The 20775-nt window shown below is 42.7% G+C and overlaps 1 protein-coding gene across 1 annotated transcript in view; it reads right to left on the bottom strand.

Moving 5' to 3' along the window:
- susd6 (sushi domain containing 6) overlaps positions 1–20775 on the bottom strand; it is a 31419-nt gene that overhangs the window by 3469 nt on the left and 7175 nt on the right. The window contains exons 3-6 of the mRNA XM_080513673.1: positions 2725–2919; positions 1684–1875; positions 1446–1584; positions 150–631 (exon numbers count right to left, since the gene is read on the bottom strand). Of these exons, the coding sequence (XP_080369799.1) occupies positions 150–631; positions 1446–1584; positions 1684–1875; positions 2725–2919 (1008 nt within the window). The remainder of the gene's footprint in view (positions 1–149; positions 632–1445; positions 1585–1683; positions 1876–2724; positions 2920–20775) is intronic.

Genomic DNA, 20775 nt, shown 5'->3' with positions numbered 1-20775 from the left:
CAATTCTATACATTTTTACAAAATTGTGTAACAACACAATGTCTTGTGGAAGAAAAGAAAAAAAGGAGCTTGAACGAGTAAACATCTATAACGATAATATCTATGACAAAAAGAAGAGGAAGGCCGTTCAGCTGAATAGATTCTCTTACCATCAGAAAACTCGTCTGTAGAGGTGACAGAAAGCAGACTGTGCTGGTCGCTGCTCTCAGAGTCTCTACGTAGAGGTAGGGGGCCCGCGCACGCACCCCCAGGGTGCTCGCGAGCCCATGACGATGAACAAGAGGAGGAAAAGGAAGGAGAGGGTGCCTGATGAACCAGCACCGTCTCCGCATGATGGCGGGAGGAGAAGGATGAGGAGGAGGAGGTGGAAGGGAGGCAGAAGTCTAAGTCTCTGTGGTGGCGAGATCGGCCGGAGCCGTGACCTCTGGCGGCCCCCTGTGGGAGCCCCTCGGAGAGAACGATCGGAACTCGGGACTCCGGGGGAGCCGGAGGCGGTGGCGGAGAAGGAGGAGGTCCAGAAGCGCCGCAGGGTCCGCTGCTTCCATATACGGCCTCTTCATAAGAGGGAAGTGCCACCTGGACACCCTCCACCATGATTGAACTGGGGTGACCTGAGACTCCCTGTTCTCGCCTGAGGAACAGAGTGATGGAGAGAGAAGTCAAACACACCAAAACGACAAGAGTGGACAAGGTCAATGTCGTAACTGGAATGAAATTCCGCTTGAAAGTCACATGTGACGCCCGCTGCAGTAAAACCTCTGGTGATTAGTGTGGACTGTACAATCCCTTTATAGCCCTCTGGTCCACGGTACAATCAACAAGCAGGCTGATGAGCATTAGAGTGAATCGTCTCAGGCTTCTTGTCAAGGACCTGTAATAACTGTGATCAGATTAGCTCATTTCATCTGCGTTCATTTCTCAGGTATTCAAGACATGCTAACTTGCAGAACTAGTCATACGTGAACGAATTTGCATAACTAGTCAGCCGAAACTGCTGAAGAAGGCGCGTGTCAATGGAAAACCTTTATACAACTTTAATAGTAAACTACAGAACTCAATTTACCGAATATATGAAACCCAGAACCAAGTCGAAACTGATTTTAGTGGATGGTATTAGGAGCTGATGGCTTCTCACAACACAGACGATACTGGAACACAACATGAAAATCAAAAGTGTGCTCCTGAGGTGCCAGCTCACCCAGTCTCACTGACACTCCCTCACCAGCGACAACAAAGGCACAACAGCCCAGAAACTACACGTCACAGTGAAAGGGGCTGCAGTGCAAGGCAAGAAGTCCTCACAGAGAAAAGCTTTCTTTAATGAAGCGCTTTTTAGTTAACGAAGACCACTAACAAAAGTTAGATCTCAAATTATAATGTGAAAAGCTGTAAATGGTGACAACACAAATGTATGTATTTGGTGGAGAACGCCGCATGGCCCTTACCTGTTATGATGGAAGGACTTGAGCTTTGGCTGGACAAGAACAAACAGCACTACTAAAAGCAGGATAAGAGCCACAGAACTGGCTGTGGATGCCACAATAGACAGGGCTGGTATACCAAGCGGGGAGCTCGGCTCTTTATCTGGAGGACGCAAGAAGAACAAGCAAAAAAAGAGTGAGAACGTGGCTCACAGGTTTGTTTTTTCCCTCTAAACAGCCGAGGCGAACCGAGACGGCGGACCTTGAGTGAGTCGGCAGCTGATCTGCATGGGACCGTCCCACTCGCCGTTCTGGCAGGTGAGGAACTTGTAGTTTCCTTTCAGAGCGTAACCCTCGTCGCAGAAGTACTCGATGACAGTCTTCTGGGTGAGGTGGCAGGGAGACGGGTGACAGCGGTAGCCCCCGTTCTCTGGTTCAGTAGGAGGCGAGCACACTGCAGAGAGGCAGAGGGAGTGTGGATTATGATTGCTGTTGTTGCACGCGGGAAACAAGTGTTTGGCATCATTTCTACCTGTGGACAGGTTTGATTGTGGTTGTCTGAAGTCTCAGGCTTTTATCTTAAAAATGTTCCCGGATTGCTTTCAAGGACAACGACCCTGTTGGTGCCGATTTGGTGCAATATGGTATTCACAAGCTGAACTCAAAGTCCAGAAAGCTGACCTTTGAGGAAGTTTCACGTTCTTTATTGAGGTGTGTTGGGCTGCATTCATTAATGCAGAGAAATCTTTCAAGGTTACTTTCCATAGGCTTTAGTAACACAACTGGTGGTGTACATGAGTTCAGTCAGTCACAGCTTTTATTTAGAAGTCCATGGATATAGAAAGAATGTAATTATTTCAATAATATTTCTCCTGAAAACTATAAATACTATTAGAAGCTATAAGACTCGTGTTATCTTGTATTCATTGTTATTCTCTTAGAGTTGTTATAAGAAATTTACCCACTGGGTAGAAAGCATGCCTTCAGCAGAGAATTTCGCTCATCCTTTGGTACACATACACAAAGGATAAAAAACAAAATAAGAATGTAGGGCAGACCTGGGAAGCTGATCACTGCTTTGATATATTGGTGAGAGGCGATCGATACAAATAAAGAAGATATAATATAAATCACCATTGATGTAAAGTAGAAAAAAAATAACAGTGTTGACAAAATATCCTATACAAGAAAAATACTAAATTGATCAAAAAAAAAACCAGGCATCAACAGTAAAACCTATTGTGTGAAAATCAATGACAATATTGTTCACAGAGTCATGGGTCTGTTCTTGTACCTGACTTACCATTGCTTTTGATGCAGCGTGGAGGTTCGTAAGACCACGTTCCTGTACTAGTACAAATGATGGCTGTCGGTCCATCTGCGATATACCCGTGCCAACATCCATATGCCAACAGGGTGCCAGGGGGGAAGGAGCCCCGGTTGGATTCGGTCTGGTTCAGCAGGTCTCCGTGCTGCACGCTGGGTGGCCGCCCGCAGCCTGAAGACACAGAAAATGAGGATGATGGGAGGGTTGTTCGGCACAGAGAGATCTGAGGCATCTTCCTCCCCATTATGGAAGGCCCTGCCAGCTGTGGGCTGGCAGCCAACCTTCAATCCCTTTTCACATTTTAATAATGCAAGGTAACAAAGTAATTATAAGGTGGGGACACAAACTCAGGAGAGACGAATCTGCCTCTGGACAGGATATGGATCCTGCATTTTCCAATTTACGGGCCTCCTGGGAGAGCAAGTGTTTGTTCTATGCTGCACGTTTCCTGGCTCTTGGTGGAAGGATCTACCGTTATTATGTCAGAGTTACGAGTGTCTATGTCTGTTTCCATCAGAGACTAATGGAGAGCTCCGATTATAGTTACTCAGTGACTCTAAAATTTTAGCATCACATCAATATGGCACTGCTGGATGACTGTGCTGCTGTTTCCTTACATTGACATAAACTATCTACTGGTCCCCTCTGCAGGCGGCTGCCAAAGGGGTCAAAGTACTTTTCACAGTGAAACTGTCAAGTTGACAGGCTGAGCTGATAATTAAAGCTCACTGGTATTGTCATTTGAAACGAGGCTCCTTTTTACACCCGCAAGAGCAAAGCACTGTATCATTATGACGAGTTAGATAGAGAGAGCTATGCTGTACACAACCGGAGAACACCACAAGCGCCTACAGTGGATTAAAATGTCAAAACGAGCTTCATAGAGATCTAATTCCTTTCGATTATCTCCTGCTCATTAAGCTGTCTTCATCTCACGCTACCATTGCTTCTATCTGGCAGTGAGACAGAATCGGTTGCAGGACTCATTTACTTTGTATTAATGACAGATTTGAAGCTCTGCACCAGCCAGTGAACACAGGATGAAGCAGAAGACCGAAAGGTGATTGTGCTCCCCTTGTTCCAGCTATGACACATCAGCATCATGCCAGCTACTTGTATCATCATGGCGTGAAAGTAGATTATCTTAAGTATTACTGCTCCCTCACAGCTCACAACATAATACACGCACACACACACACACACACACACACATACTAATAGACACAAACATTTGGAGCGACACTCTGGTTGACGCAGAGCGGCTGAATCCAGCAGATCTGAAACAACATTGGAGCACCTGTGTCAACGGATACATGACAGCAGGAGGCTGAGTTTACTTCCAGTAAGACTGATCTTAAAGCCTGAATAGAGATCTGTGGAAACCAGATGCAAACACAGAGCCTTCATTATCTCCGATCTGGCGTGTGGTTGGATGGTTGTGTTAGTTGGGGCTGGCTTCTGGTGGCAAAGTATTTTTTGAGCCATTGTATGTCCGAAGTAAAGCTGTTGTAATACGTCACGGACTGTTGAGCTTGTATTGCTACGTCTTAGCCGTTTGATTCAAACAGGATTATACGACATTGTGATTTTTTTCCTCTTATAATGTTACAAGGAACATTAAAGCACTCTGTGGCAGAAACATTATTAATACCAGCAACATTAATGACCGTATGGCTCATTATTTAATCCATGGTGTGAGTATTTATAAAATCATATTAGCCATGGTCTATTGCAGGGCCTTATCACTGGCTTGGCATAAACACTCCAACACTGCGAACAGCCACTTTGTCTGGCCCGTGTGTGTTTAGAGATTGAAAGAGAGACTATTTCCACAGCAGTGCCTCCGACATCCTCTAATCGCCGGGAAGAGACGACGCTCTAAGCTGGCAGCACACGATTAAATGCAAATACTCAAACGTGTGAGTGCCTTCTCTCACAAACGCTCAACGTTAACACCCACAAACAAAAAGACACGCCTCAGGTTCAGACATGTGAAACCAAAGGGTGTGTTCCTGAACTGTGCTGGTAATAGATTTGACTTTGTCTGCGCACGAAGACTGAAACAAAACATGAAGCAACAAGAATGTATTTGTTTATTAAGAGGCAAAAGATTATAGGTACACAGGAGATAATAAAGCGAACCTGTTAAAGTTTCACACTAACAGTCACAACCACAATATATTGAAACTGTTCCCTTTGACAATCAAAATCAACAGTGACTGTCACTTTTGGAGTTGAAGTGCCACATTTTCTATGAATGATGGAGTAACATGTTCCACTATGTGTCATATTGAATAAAGAAAACAAAACATCAATCTTTCGGTGCATGTCGTCATTTGTCCACGAAGGAGGCGTCTCTAAACAATTGAATCAGGTGAACTGGATTGGGCTATATTGCATGCTGTTATTCTGTCATTCAAATAAAACTGAGATTTTGCCGCCCTGCAAACTCCAGGCACAAACAAATGAATCGCCAAGCCTGTTTAAAACTGCTGAATGGCCCAAACCTTTCGCCAACTTGAAAATTCCCAAACTGAAAAGATTTCTGTTCGGTCCCTCAAATCCAAACACCTGCACAGACGATTCCCTCAGCCCCCCCCCCCCCCCCCCCCCCTCCCCCCGGCACAAACACTCATTTTGGACTCAAGCCTTTCTTTCTATCCTCACATTAAATCCATCCTGTGGTCATGTTTCCTCCAGCTCCATTTCCAAAATCAAATATATCTTATCCAGCTGTTACGGAGAATCCATGCATTCATCTTCTCTCACCTCAATGACAGTAATTTTTCTCCTCGGTGTAAATAACAAAAAATCTGTTTCCTTTTAAAGCACATCTTTGAGTCGCCCCCAACTTCATTACTGTGAAGCTGACACCATACACGCTAATGCGCAACCTTAGAAAATCGGGCGACTGTGTGTTTTCTGTCAGCAGCTGTGGACATTGGAACAACCCGTCTGTGGAGACAAGACTTCTTTCAAACTTTTCATATACTGGCTTTTAAGGAGTATCTTTTCAATAATCACTGTTCAGTTTCCCCTTAGCCACCCTGACAATCCATGATGAATGAAATTTGATTTCTCATTCTTCTCAGTAAAATCAACTTCATGTCTGTTTAAGAGGTGCCCTTACAGCGCACTGTACTGAAAGTTATTATATAGCTTTATTATGAACTTAAATCAACCCGGTCAATACTCTAAAAACACACATCTTTATATTAAGACTGGAATTCAATTTTACCCTTGAGAACAATAATACTTTCCCTGGACCACACCGACACGGTCAGTACACTCACATTACAGTGTGTCATTTGACACTGTGACACAAGCAGTTGTTCCCTGAATCACATCGAGGTGACTAAAGGACCTCAGAGGACGAGATGGTGGTATGGGTGATGAATTGATGGCCCCCGGCTGTGAAGCAGCGGCGGACAAAAAGGCCCCGAGGGGTGCTTTGGGGCAACAGCCTTTAACAATTATTTTTGGTGTGTTGTGGTGCACTCTATCCCAGTCAATAGAACCGTAGAAGACAGACGAACGTTAATGGTACTCATAATTTTTTTTTTTTTCTTCTCTTCAAGGTCTTTTCTGATCTGCAGGACTGTCTAAGAGATGCAAATTCATTTTAATGTATGCTGAGTGATGCTGCTCTCTCACAAAGAGTTGAAAAACTAATCTGGCTGCATTGTGCGTACCACGTAAATGACATTAAAACTTGCTGATACTTTAAACTGAAGTGTAACAAATATGCAAACCTCTTCCTACAGTCTATACAACACATGAGCGTCTGCACTATCACGGTCACTGTTGGTGGTGTACCGGAGTAAGAAATGACGCATGAAAGGAACAACAAGCAGAGACAGTCAGGAATATGATCACAAAGCACACGTTCACCAACAGAAATATTCTCTGATACCCTCATGTGAAGAGGTGCAGGTTTTTTTTGTATGTTTGTCTACCAACACAGAGGTTTGTAGCATTAGAGTTCCCATGAACAATGAGCTGGAGAAATGGAGAAAAAGAAGTACTCAACCTAAACCAAAACCAAAACCGTCAACATGTTTATTTCGGAAACCGTGTTACAGTAATCAGAGGTGTGGTTCGAAAGGGAAACTACTCAAAAGTACAAGCCCACGACTCAGCCTCAAACTTGACAGAGTTTGAAATTCCCAGATGGCACAGGTAGCGAGACAATGTTTTTTTTAATATGACATAGAGAAACCCGCAATCAGAAATTGGGTTAATCGGGTATTTATCAACATAATTTCTTACATACACTTCTAAAACCGGAGCACTACAACACCTACAATCAATTCAGAACGAGAGCATTGAAAAATTTGGAATTCAAACTTATTACTACCATAGTTGTCTGAATATAGGACAACGGCCACTGTAACAAAGTCCATATTAAGAGGAACATTTTGCACAGGAAACTTTATGTAAACATGATGTTTAAGTCAATAAAAACATATAATTGAAAATGTGTTACCATTTCTAAAACCGAGTCAGATACAATTATCAGGGTAACTCTGCTGAACTTCATTATGAACTGTCTTACATGCAGTTTATACTCTTTAGTGCCCACAAGATTATTGCTCATCACTCAGGGAGGTGAATATTAGGCTTTGGACAAGACCTACTTTATCACACCCCCAGGACTCTCAAAACTGTCTAACATTGTAATATTGTACTTTAGACTCATTCCTCCACCAACCGCATTCATTGATAAAAGTCACTCCTTTGAATATGAAGACTTCCTATGTCACCTCCTAAAACACAATAAACATTTGTTTTTAGTGAAATGAAGAAAAAAGACAATGAATACTTCTCCTCCAGAACAAGCCTCCTCTGTCTACTCATGTGGACAATTTTTCAATCATAAGGTTCAGCTTTGCACTGTACATGGCACAATAACAACTTCACACAGGTTCCAAATATAGACTACGGATGTGCATAAAATACATGCACGCTTGCACACTTCATCTGATCCTCGGAAGTAAAGAAAGTCAAAGCCATGACAGCATAAACAGTCAAAACAATGGAAAATAAGTAAAAAAAAAAAAAAGTGACTGAAGCACTTGGAGCAGTAGGATCACACCTGTCAAACCAAGTCTGAGTTTTCCCTCGAGACGAATATATAATTATATTAAATGTCATAAAAAGAAGCACCTTTGCGAATTATAAAGCAGACCGAGGCAATGCTGGGAAGCGGTGTGCAGCGTACGTGACAAGCAGAAAAGAGAGATACAGTGACAGGAAAAAAGTACTCATCGTCAGATAAATAAGCTGGGAGAAGGGGGGGAAGGGAGAAAGAGAAGTAGAAGAAGGCAACGAAAAAAAAAAAAAATAGCGAAGCGCGGCAGCCCTGAGCACTTGTGGGCCACAAAACAAGAAGACATGTTGTGGCAAGCCGACATCGACCAGTAATTTTACGAGGGAGCGAGACTACTACTGGACTCCAACAATTGTAAGAGTAAGCGAGCAGCCGGCCTCTGTACAGACAATGCAGAGGGCTGGGCCGCACAACTAAAGAGAGACTTAAAGAAGAGCGAGAGTCTAATGGTTAAAGATACAACTTTGCTGTCTCTTACTTTTCCATCACCCTCTCAGCCTCAATTGAACAGTGGCTTTCAAAACACACACAGGAAAAGAAGCGATTAAAGCACGACGCAATGCCAGAGTGGATTTCAGCACACAGCGTTTTGTGCTTATGAGGAAGAGTATGAGTCACAGTCAAACACAAGCTGTTCTCCCACTGGTCTGATATGAAGGGCTTTGCTCATGAGAGTAGGTTTTCTGAGAATTGATGAAAAAATAACAAAACAATGTTTTGTGAACACTGTCTAAAAATGACTTGCATGCATGCAAAATCTACAAAAAAAATGTTTGTTGTTGTGGCAGATATACAACAAGTGAAGACCCCTGCAGGACTTCAGTGAAGCCATTTGCAATGGTGAGTGAAATAAAGTAGAGGTACTGTGTAAAAAAAAAAAAAAGTTGAACTAATAGAAATCTTCCAGGCACACAACCGTAAGCTGATGAAAAGGCTTAGTTGTCAAAAAAATTGAAGGAACACTTCTTGCATTAGGAGACTGAGGCCAGGACAGAGCACCACGAGGCTGATTGCTTATCCCAACATCCAGCGCCTTAAGGCGATGCCAGAGGAGCCTCGGCCCATGGGGGGGCGTTAATATCCCCTGCTTTGCTCTGAAGTGCTGGACGAGCTGTGAATATCTCCCTTTTCCCATCTGTTACTGATGGCACTCTCCTGCTTAGAGCAGGAGGATGGGTGGATTGAGGAAAATACTGGTGGGAGGGGGGGTGGGGGGGGGAGACAGAGGCTTTAGCCCTCTTTGCCCAGCAAATTAAATTTCTAATTATCCTCTATTACAAGCTAGGAGCGCACTAAAGCAAATCAGATACTGATGACTTCTACAGCCAGCTGTTTTGTTTGCGCTATACAACAATAGGCCATAAAAGAGGGTGTGTGTGTGTGTGTGTGTGTGTGTGTGTGTGTGTGTGTGTGTGTGTGTGTGTGTGTGTGTGTGTGTGTGTGTGTGTGTACAATGGGGGGCTGTGCATTGGATTAAGCTCAAAACCAAAAAGGATGATGATGCTCTCTTTGGCCTGGTAAATATGTTTTTGTTCCTTTGTTGGCAGCGCTCCACATCCTCAGTTGTTGTTTTTGACGACGTCGCTGTCATTTTAGGGACAGGGCTGTTTTTGTTTTTTTGCCACGTCCCCCTGCCTCTCCCACTAATCCTCGGGATTTTGTAGCCAAGCTGTTGTTATTAGAATGCTGTACAGTGCGGTGCAGCCCACAGTAGTGTAGCTTGGGAATGAATGAAAGGGCTTGCTATTAATTCCTGCTGCTGGTAGATATGGTCTTAGTTATGAATTTTATATCTAATTCTAACAGCCCCGGAAACTATTTTTAGGAAGAAAAAAAAACTAAAAACCGAACAAGGTAATGGAATTAGACCTTAGAAAAAGTCAATTTAGCCTGGGCAGAGCTAGCCAGCGCTGCTAGCAGCAGTTGTAGTTGTCATTCGGCAGATAAATATACAAACGTGTGGGTTGATGTGGTTGTGCCCCTGTGAAGTGATTCTATGTCAGTTTGTTCCAACACAGCCTACATGCTACCTTGTTTAAATTTTCTAGATGAAAGTAATGACAAACCACACATGTTTACTGGGACAACATCAAAAAATTTCCCACAGCACTGCTTTAAAGGACCAAAAGTTGAACCGGGGCTGCATGTGGCCTACAGGACGCCAGTGTCCCTTGTCTGCTCTGAGGTGCACATTTCACTGCGTACAAATCGTCCTCAGTATTTAAGGAACACTGATAAATTGGAGTAACTACCAATCTCATAACATGAGGCTTTCACGGAACATAAATACAGTGCAGAATCTATAGAAAGCACTACTTTGATATGATTTTATTTTTTTTAACTTGTTTCGCTCGGGGAAACAACTTCTTTCAATTGAAGAGAGTCGAAATAGTTAAGTCCACCATACAGCATAACAAATAGAACACCTTGTAAATATGATATGATAAGGGGCATTTATTGTCTCGTGCCCAAAATGATCTCAGATACATTTTCAAACAAGAGACACTTCACACCATTAAATGACACAACAAATACATAGAGCGAGGTGGGTAATTTCATACTGTGAAAAGGGATGCCTTTTGTCCATGTGAATGATACTAGCAGTGTCAGGTTTTATACACAGAGAGTCGTCCTACTGAATTTTCTTTTCATATTTTGTCCACTCAGCATATCTTGGCAACGACTCAAAGGAAAAGACCAAAAGAGAGAGAGAGAAAAAAAAAAAAACAGTTTATTGAGCAAGGAGTGGAAAATATAAAGAAACCCGACATATAATAGGATGACTTCTGTTCTTATAAAGGTGGAAAGAATACAGGACAAAACTATTACGTGGAGTCATTAGAGCCATTTTCCTACTGCTTTCTCTTTGAAGCATTTTGTGAATGGGAACAGGCCATAGAAGGAAGGAGGAAAGTGATAAAGGAAAAGGAGGCGACGGCTATGTGAAGTAGATGCTATGTTTACAGTTACAGTATGTGCACTCGTAACTTATCCATAACTTGATCCACAGAACATCTGCTGGCTTTGGCTTGAATGTCTCAGTGGTCTTCTCTGACAGGTGAATGTGCATCAGAGCTGAGAGACGAGCATGTGACAGACCAGTGCTCATGTTTTATATTATGTTGACATGTCTAAGGCTCAAAGGCAGCTTAAGTACCGGTTTAACCATTTTCATGCGATTTTTGTAAGGACCTTGATGGCATGTATTTACTATCTGGATTAAGTCAATAAAGAATTTTTTTTAAAAACACTACAGTGTTGTGTTGCCAAAACAGTAGAGGTCTTGTATTTCCCAAGGCCGATTTGAACGATCAAACCCTAAGAAAGTATCCCAAGAAGGAAATCGAGACTTGTAACTCTTCATTCAATATAGTGTTATCTTGGTCAGTATCAATGTTAGAAACAGTGTCTCTCGTTTGATGATCTTCAGCACCAAGCATTGCCTCCATTAGTTTATCCACACACCATTCTCCAACAGTCAGCATTACCATCAGAACCTCAGAAGACGTTGTCTTTATAGGGGCGACCGTGGCTCAGGTGGTAGAGTGGTCGTCTTTCGGAGTGAGACGTCGGAGGTTCGATCCCAGTCTACACTGGTCTATGAGTCGAAGTGTCCTTGGGCAAGACACTGAACCCTAAATTGCTCCCAGTGGTCGACTAGCGCCTTGCATGGCAGCTCTGTCCCATTGGTGTGTGAATGTGAGCGTGAATGGGTGAATGGGTGAATGACTGATATGTGAAGCGCTTTGGGACTGCACTCAGTGTGGTTAGAAGGCGCTATATAAATCTAGAGCATTTACCATAATGTTTTCAATATGATTTATGTGTTTTATCTCCACATATTTACACTAAATTCTGGAGGTGGAGGTTTTCATACAATTAAAAAAAAAAAAAAAAAAGCTTTGGCATTTGACACTGGTGCCAAAAGCCACAATGTCATTTGTGAAGTAAACAGGAAATCTGCCACAAAATATAACAAAACATGTGAGAGCCTCAAAACGAACCTGTCCAAAAATCCCCTCATTATTCACACACTGCATCTCTTCCTGCAGCTGCAACCCAGAGACACAACCACACGAGCCACACACCACTGGAGTGAATGGTGTCTGTAAACAGGTAGAATCAGCCGTCCCCCCCACCCCCCCTTGTTGCAATGCATTTAGCAAGCCACGTGTGCTGCCACTACACCCCATTGTCCCTGCTCACTGAGGGACAGGGAACAGTGACAGATTTAAGCAGTAGGCCTCCAAAGAGAACAAGAGAAACTTTGCATTTGAAGGGTTAAATATGCATGTGAGGCCAAATCGGGGTGACTGCAGGGTGGGGGGGGGGGGGGGGGGAGTACCACTATTGTGTGACCCCGAAGACACACACTCAGCCCGCGTGGAGCAGATGGGAGGATGTTAGAAGAGGCAAACGGCGAACTCCCCCTTCTCTCTTCTATTGCCCTCGCCGCAAAGGACAGCTGGGAGGCAGACATTCCTTCTTCTCAGCTTTCAGAGGAAAACAAAAGAGTGTGTGGGGACCCCTCCTACACACACGTGCATGTGTTCAGACACACACAACCCACCCCAACCAAAAAAACTGTCAGTGCAACTGTGGGCGGATCATATTTCGGCAGCTTGAGCCTGCCAGCGAGCCGCAGCATGAGCGCTGAGCCCGGGACATTTGTTGAAGGTGAAAGTCAGAGAGATAATCTCAACCCCGCTTACCGCAGGCAGCATGCTGACCTGCTAGTGGCTACTACCGGAGTCACTGATGAGCGCGCAGTGTCGGGAAATGTTATTTCATTCATGTGCATTTTTAGTGTAACCGACACATCTTTACTGGCCTGCACCCCGGTTGCTTTGTGACCACGTTCACTGCAAAAGCACACAGTGTACTACCGACAGCACAGTCCTAAGGGAGCGCTCCACTAAACAAAGCCGTCATATTCACACAACAGGAAGTCTGATAAGACGATAATTGTTTACTTCTGTTTTGTCAACACATTGAGGTATACGATCATGGTCATTTATCCATTTAAAAAAAAAAGCCAGAAAAGCCAGATAAAGCACAAATGCATTCCCACGCTTATTAACACATTTCATGATTCAATAATACAGTCGGAGCTATAGCCTGACATCCATCCTCAACACAATGAAGCCCAGATGGCCTATGAGGGAGCAACTGCTTATAGTGGGCAACTGGCATGAAGTATCAGCGTGGACAGCATCTTAACACGTGCTGCTTGCTGTTCTGGGAGGAGTGGCGTGCTGTGTGTCAGTGCGCGTCCTATCTCCTTCATATGAGTTAGTCATTACGTGCTAACATAAAGCAACAGAGTGGAAGTAACACCTGAGACGGATACCGATTTCTTAATATCATGGGGAAGCTAATCAGATGTTATTAGCTTGCGTTGTTGAAACTTATATTTGCTGGCGAGGTTCCAGGAATCAGTACAGGCACTTTCTGACTGATTGCAACAAGTACTGACAGGAAAGCCCGATGCAGTTTCTACTAGGGCTGAAACTAACGATTATTTTAATAATCGATTAATCCGTCGATTCTTTTTTAAATTTACACTTCGAAGTTTGTCTTTGTTGTGGTCAAAGTGTATGTAATGAAATTGTCTATATTTTTACAAGTTAGTATACACAGTTAAAGTAAACGGCTCCGCAATATGGCGAGTGGCGCATTAATTGCGCGACACAACGAATCGATAATGAAATCGAATTATATCAATGTTATCGATATGTTTTTGCAGATCTATTTTTCACCCTTTGTTTGATCCGAGAATAAAATTTATAATTCTGTCTTAAGTGAAACTATTGTGAGGATATGAACAGCTGAGTGCACAAGATAAGTAAACAGCAAACAGTGATCTAAATCCACCAGTCAGTGTTGAGACACTGGCTCGAAAGCAAATGTGTTCTGTGTGTCACAGGCTGCATTTCAAAGAAACTAACCTTGTCAGTCCAACTACCTGTGTGCAGACAATGAGAAAACATTCCGTACAAAAAAATAACAAAACTCACAAAATAAATCTCCTTAGACCTTATGTAAGACTAAAGCCACTTGGTAAATATACACTCAAAAAATAAAGCTGACAGGGAGTTCATTGGTATAAAGATGAATTCAATAATCTAGATGCTTATGATCAGGAAAACACTAAAAGTTCATATATATTGCTGTGTATGACTTGAAGAACGCAAACACAACATCTCAAAGTGTCAGTCCCCGTGAAGCACAGCACAAATCAAAAATATTGTTTACTTAAAAGCTGCCAAATTACAAGTTCCATTATACAAAGTAGCAGGGTTGTTGTTGATTTTTGCTAAATAGCCATTGTATGTGGTTAATACAAAAATGAGTGACACATGTATCATCATGTTATCAAATCTAAACATCTGAAAGGTAATATAAAATTAACTGATGTTTTAAGAATTCCCATAATTCTTAGTATATCCAGCTAAATGTTTAATTGAAGATTAAATGTTAGTCAGACAAAGAATCAAATAGTAAATACATAAAAAAAAAAAAGCAAAAACAGGAATATATTTCATGCATGAGTAGACCACTATGTAAAAACAAATAAGCAAATAAATACACATACATAGTACATACTTAGACAAGCACGTGTTCTATAAGTCCCAATGCAATTACTTAAACGGTTTCCAGGATAGTCGCTACAGAGACCTTCAACGTCTGGTTGATGTTGGTTACAAAGAGCAGTTTACAGATGATGTAATATGAACAGAGGGAATTAGAGTGGCGCTAAGCCAACAGGCCACTAAATATCTCAACACACATTGTAACGCACAGTTTACATTTTAAGGGATGAGACAAGACAAGGAAAACAGGGGATAAAGAGGAACTGACTGGAAATGAGACGGAGGCATTTACTCATGTATTCGAGCTGCGCAAACAATGTGAGCGTCTTTCAAAGGAACTTCTTTCAAAAGTGCTGTTCTTAACTCAGCTGGGTGTTGTGGTGGGAGATTAGCTGGAAACTATGATGTTTCATCAACTCTCTTCCCTGTATTTACACTCACTATACCAAGGCTGCTGAAGTGGAAAGGCCCTAAAAACAAGACAGCGATGACTGAGTGCTCCGTCTGAAATGTACTTGGCTAAAGAGAAACAGCTGTACACCACCTCCACCCATGAAAACAAGCGAGGCACATGCTGCATGATAGCACATGTATAGCCCTGCCTTCCCCCTCAGCTAAATATCACCGAGTCTGCATAACAACTTTATCTGAGGTCCATTTTGCCACGTGCCTATGAACCCTCGACATGTACACCCAAGTAAAGATTTGGGTAGACTGTGTGATGACGAAGTAAAGGTGAAATGGTGATTCAGTTCCAAAGAGTTCAGATAAAAAACAGTGCAGTATGTGCCCCATTTCTACATCACCGCAGCTGAGCATGTTAAGGCATGAAAGATGTACAAATCCACTCTGTTTCCCACCACAGCAGGCGATAATTACACCGACTGTCCATATTTGTGTCCAAACACAATAGATGCCACTCTCGAATAATCCGTTGTTGTGCTGAAGTGGCTAAAAGTGTCGAGCACATCTGTGTTTCCTCTGATTTTCTTTCTGCTGTACGTTTTAATAGTTGTTTTCAGTGACTGCTCCTGTAATTTAGATACTGCTCCGCAACAAAACACATTGAGTTAACCTCGCAACTTTAGGAACGGAGAATCGGCCAGGCAACTGAGGTAAAAAAAAAAAAAAGCAACATACAAGGAAAGTATATAATCCCCCCAAAAACTTTAGGCAATCCTGGCATGTGGCTGTAGATAGAACCCCATCCTATGCACGCATCGTGAACACCGCTGATCCCGGTTGCTCAGTCTGACACAACTGAGATGTCTCAACAATTGGCAAATTCAACATGTGTGTCAGATGCCCACTGTCTTATGTGTCCGCTGATGAAGTTGTTTGAACAGGATGCTGGTGTTGCCTAACGGTGTGATGGGAAAAAAACCAAAAAAAACAGCCCACACAGTTCCAGTGGGCCAGAAGAAAAAAAAAACAACCACTCACATCAAAGAGGACAAGGAGGGGAAAGAAGACACAGAAGAAAGCAGACTGAACACTGAAAAAAAAAAAGAAATGAAATAATTTGATAGGCAGCCAAGTGGAAGAACACACTGTCTATCCAAATCTCAAAAATACAGTCAAGTTAACAAAATTACTCAGGGAAAAAAAAAAAAAAGGGAATCAACGATTGTGAGAAAAACAGGGGAAAAAAAGCAACAGAGGCCAGGAGAGATTGGGGGGGGGATATATTTAGCAGCTCATTAGTCAGAGATGTCCTCTATTCAGCGAAGCTGGTCCCTCAGACGAGGCCCTTTGGAAATCATTATGACTGCCTGCTGCTTCAGACAGCCACACACATTTCACAGGAAAACAATTTACAAAATGCCTTTCCTCGCCTCAGTCCTAATGTCGCTTCACAATCATCCTCAATTGCTCAAATGAAGGCCACAACTAAACCTCTAAAGAATACAAAGTGACGTGTTTTGCAATAACCGGAACAGTTTTCCCACCACATCAGCCGCGTTATGTTACGTGTAAAGGCAGATCCATGTATCAGTATTCTGCTTTATTATGTCAGATTTGACTGTTGGTGTGTCCTGTGGTGTAAGGAACAACCACTTCCTGGTTTGACTGCCATTAACCCTTACTACACAGCATCTGTCGCCAAGTGAAATCTAAAAAAGTCAAACACACATGCGCCCGCCGGACACTGCACGAAAAGCCTAAATCATATTCATTCGGTATACGATCTCAAAATCAGACCTTAGTGGGAAAATTAAAAACCAGAAACACAATGGTAAGCCTAGTCTGAGATGGCTGAGTAGCAGGATGGTGTGGCAAACAATACAACTGGCCATTTGTGATCTTCACCAGTAAGGGAATAGGTCAACATTCCTGAAATGAATAAAACAGTCCTGTGTTGCTTGTCAGCATTGCAGTATCTGATTCTATTGAGTTTTTCTTTGTTTGCTGAGGCGTTTCTTGAGTTTCCCTTTAGGGCTTGATTGGTTGGGAGTGCTGTTAAATGACACAGGGCGAGAAGCACAGAGTGATGGCTCAAGTGATAAACACACAGGTAATGAAAGAGAAAGGCTGATGGATTCAACCGGACCGCTGCTAATGGGCCCCAGTCTCACCTGGCTAATGACTGGAGCCTGAACCAGAGGGCGAGGGAGAAGGCAGAGAGAGAGAGAGAGAGAAAGAGAGAGAGAAGAAAAGAAAGCAACAGAGGCGTCATAGAAAAGAAGCCATGAACTGAGTTCCTGTTCTGTACTCGATGCACTCGCACACACATAAAAGAGTGAGTTGGAAGTTGTAATTGCTGACTGGTGATCTACTGGAGCTAAAGCTAGATGTGGTTTGGGCCGTAGCCTCCAACACCCCCTAAATGCCCTCTTTGTTCTCACATTTCATAGAGAAGCCAGTAGCCGAATGTGTTGCTTTGCCCCCGTCGGCCTGAAGTAACCTTGCTAACAGGACTTCAGGGAACTATTCTCAAAAGTTAATTGCTCAGAAACCATTGTTCCTTCCCACCCTCAGGGTGTACTGTTAGTAAACTCAATAGCCTCTGTAGCAAACTTTCTGTGAGGGCCGGGACTGGGCCTGCATAGTGTGACTGGTTTATATACTGTACACGCACACGCATACACACAGTTTTTTTTTTTTTAATTCTTTATTTTTTGCTGCAGCCAGCAAAAACTTTGAAAAACTACAGCTGCTTAAAGATGTTTGAAGTAGGGCATGGCTCTTTCAGATATTTTCCTCTGTGGTCAGAACAGTGACGCTGGACTAGCCACTCTACTCTGTTATTATAGCGAGTGTTGTCAAATCTTGTTGCTTGAGACTGAAGATTCAGCTTTCAAGAAAATAAAATATAATCATAATCTTGGAATTGCACTGCACAGGGATTTTTTTTTGTCTATATAGTGGCTTGGGATCAGGCAGAGACATGTATTCACCTCGTGGACAAACACAACAATCCAGTGATGAAAAAAGAACGCAAATTAGAAAGGAAATTAGAGGCAGGCTTTCGCTGCCCTGTCCTGCTCTCCGCCCCTCTTTCTAATCTTATGAGTCCACTTTTTTGTGAGGCCTGGGGAAAGCCATTTCCCGTTCTCACACATGAACATACATTAACGTCACCACCACACAGAGCACACAGCAGGCTTGTTTGTGGGAGACTTCTGGTCCTCGCTGGCACTTTCATGTACCACTTTAACTCAACTTCAGAGGACAACGGGCTTTCGAGGGCAACATTTATCTGCCTAACTGGACCCAGAGTGATGGTTCGGGTCTCTTCGCCTCCTGACGTGGAGCAATAGTCACACAGAAAAAACACTCTGGGATCATGAGAATGGCCCCTTCGAACTCTGAATTGCCATCTTCACTCTCCCAGCACTGACTCACAGTCTGGGCCCACTTCCTCTAAAACAAACCACAAAGGCTTACCGTTAGGAATTGACACCATATTAGGAACTAAACAGCTAAGCAGCTAACATATGTGGGATGTCAAAAAGACTTAGGAAAGTCAAGAAACAAAGGAGAAAAATGAGACCATTCTACGTTAGAATACAACCCCCCCCCCCCCCCCCCCCCCCCCAAGGTGCTACTCTGTGTTTGTTTACTGGTAGCCCGTTTCAATGAACAGGATGTTTTCTTTAGCATGTTGCCACTTTCGGAAGAATGTCCTGATTCATAAACACCAATGCAATCATGTGCAGTCATCACAAACACAATTCTGAGAAAGCCATTTAAATCGCCTCAGCAGATTCCCTACTGGTAATCTCATTTACAATGAACGGCTGAGCGAAAGATAAAAAAGACACGACCTGGACCGTGATTGGGTCTAAAAATACCTCGGCTCCAAAGACTCTCTAACTACCTCCGAACATAGCATCTTTACCTTACAATGCAGAAGCTTGTAAGCTTTATGATGTTTGATCTTGTCCTTTCTCATCCCATTTGATCATTTTCCATCACTTACAGAACATATTCTAAAAGAAATATCTACAGCAGACGTCTCTGGACAATAAATACAGGTTGGATTCTGCTCGTTGGCGTATTCCAGATTGGAGGTAGCCTTTTCTCTGGTATGCAAATAGAATACAGGATATTTTTTGGTATCTATTCACATTCATTCAACAAACCGCTATTTTATTAGTGTGGAATAGGCCTGTCAGCATGGAGGAAATTTCATATTCATGAAATTTCCACAGCAATCTCCATCCCTGTAGCACGTCCGGGGATTACCTATGTGAATTATGTATGGCGAGCAGGAGAAAAGAAGAAGGTCGTGAATGGAACAATTAATGATGAATTTAAAGCTCTAAATTGAGTGTCTCACCTTTATGGTAAAATATCTGACCACGGATATAATTTCACGAAGAAGAACATACTTTATACTGTCCAGTTTTAAATGCTCCCGTAAAGGATTTTTTTTTTTAAACATTGTAATAAGGGTTTAATGTTTTCTTCTGTATATTATCCTATTTGATAATTCCTTATCTCCACTTCCAACAAAATAAACTGAATTTATTTTTCATCAGTCAGAATCAGTTTCATGTTGTCTTCTGTGATCAGAATTTGGAAAAAAGGATCTAAAAGGAAAATAGCAGAAGGCTCCATTTGAAAAGCTTCTTTCTTCTTTTATTGAAGTGTCAAGGCACTAAATGTTTTATCTCTCAATATAAGTTTCTTGTGTCGCTTGATTAAATATTTAACTTCATACTACAGCTCCTGCCCACACTCCAAAAACCACTAATCTGAAACCTGAAAAGCTGTATCCATTCATCATTAACAGCTTGGGGACTGTTTTAGTGTCAGAAAAACTGCCAGGAAAGATGGAAGTCAGGCATTCGCTGAAGTTATTAATATGTTACTAGCTCTCAATCAATCATTACAAAGGATCAAATATCAAGTGCTATAAATCCCCTTTAAAGTTGCTTTTGTCTGAACACATGTCCGATTGTTGGCAAGTGCTCTTTCCCAATGTAGTTCATTACAGCATGAAATGACAGCCTCCATGTGGCAACAAGTTGTCAAAAGAGGAAAATATAGTCAAAAAGTTATGATTAAAAGTGATATTATTGGGGGAGATGTCTGTTCTGATTCCTTCAGATGATGCGACAGAACGACTTGGACATTTTCGACCGTAGGGTCTCGTGTTGGGAGTCCAGAGAACTATCTGTCCTTCCCCCACAGTTGACACAGTTGTCTTAAAGGCACATGTGAGCATTTTTGGATGCACGTTTACTTTTCTACGTTCATCTTTTTTAGATTATTTTGTGCACAACGTGACAGGAGGCACAGCAGTGTGTAAACCAAACTGGGAGACAGGGATGCACACACACACTCGCGCAGACTGTGAGCACGTGGGCCGAGGATTTCAGCCCACATTTTTGTTGGTTCTGGAAGACACTGTGTGTGTGTGTGTGTGTGTGTGTAAGTCTGTTGTAGAACGTGAGCGTGATACCAGTTCCTCCGGGCTCTACATGAATCATGTGTGTTACATAAGACGAGAGACACGATACATTGGAGATCAGCGGTGGCTTCATCCCGGCTTTGCGCGTCGCCTCCATCTCTCTTGTTTTCGTTGCCTTATGTTACCATTTCTCACATTCATGAGCACGTCTACTTATTAAAGTCACTGAAGACAAAAAAAATCATTCAGCACTTATAAACATCCCTGAGACTTTCGCCATCGCACATACACAGTCTGCTTGCTCTGTGTGGCAAGGACATCTGGCACATTTCACAAGCTGCCTATGTGTGGGGAGTGCATGTGTCGAGCGAATGTGTGTGTGTGTAGGGGGAGGGGACTGGAACATCAGAGTGCTGAACTGAAAGGAAAGCTGGCACAAGTAAAGGAGTTCATCGAGTCCGCAG

The sequence above is a fragment of the Blennius ocellaris genome (genome assembly GCF_963422515.1).
Source record: "Blennius ocellaris genome assembly, chromosome: 18".
Classification (NCBI taxonomy): domain Eukaryota; kingdom Metazoa; phylum Chordata; class Actinopteri; order Blenniiformes; family Blenniidae; genus Blennius; species Blennius ocellaris.
Note: the sequence above shows the minus strand (reverse complement) of the source record. Positions and strands in the feature narration are given on the sequence as shown.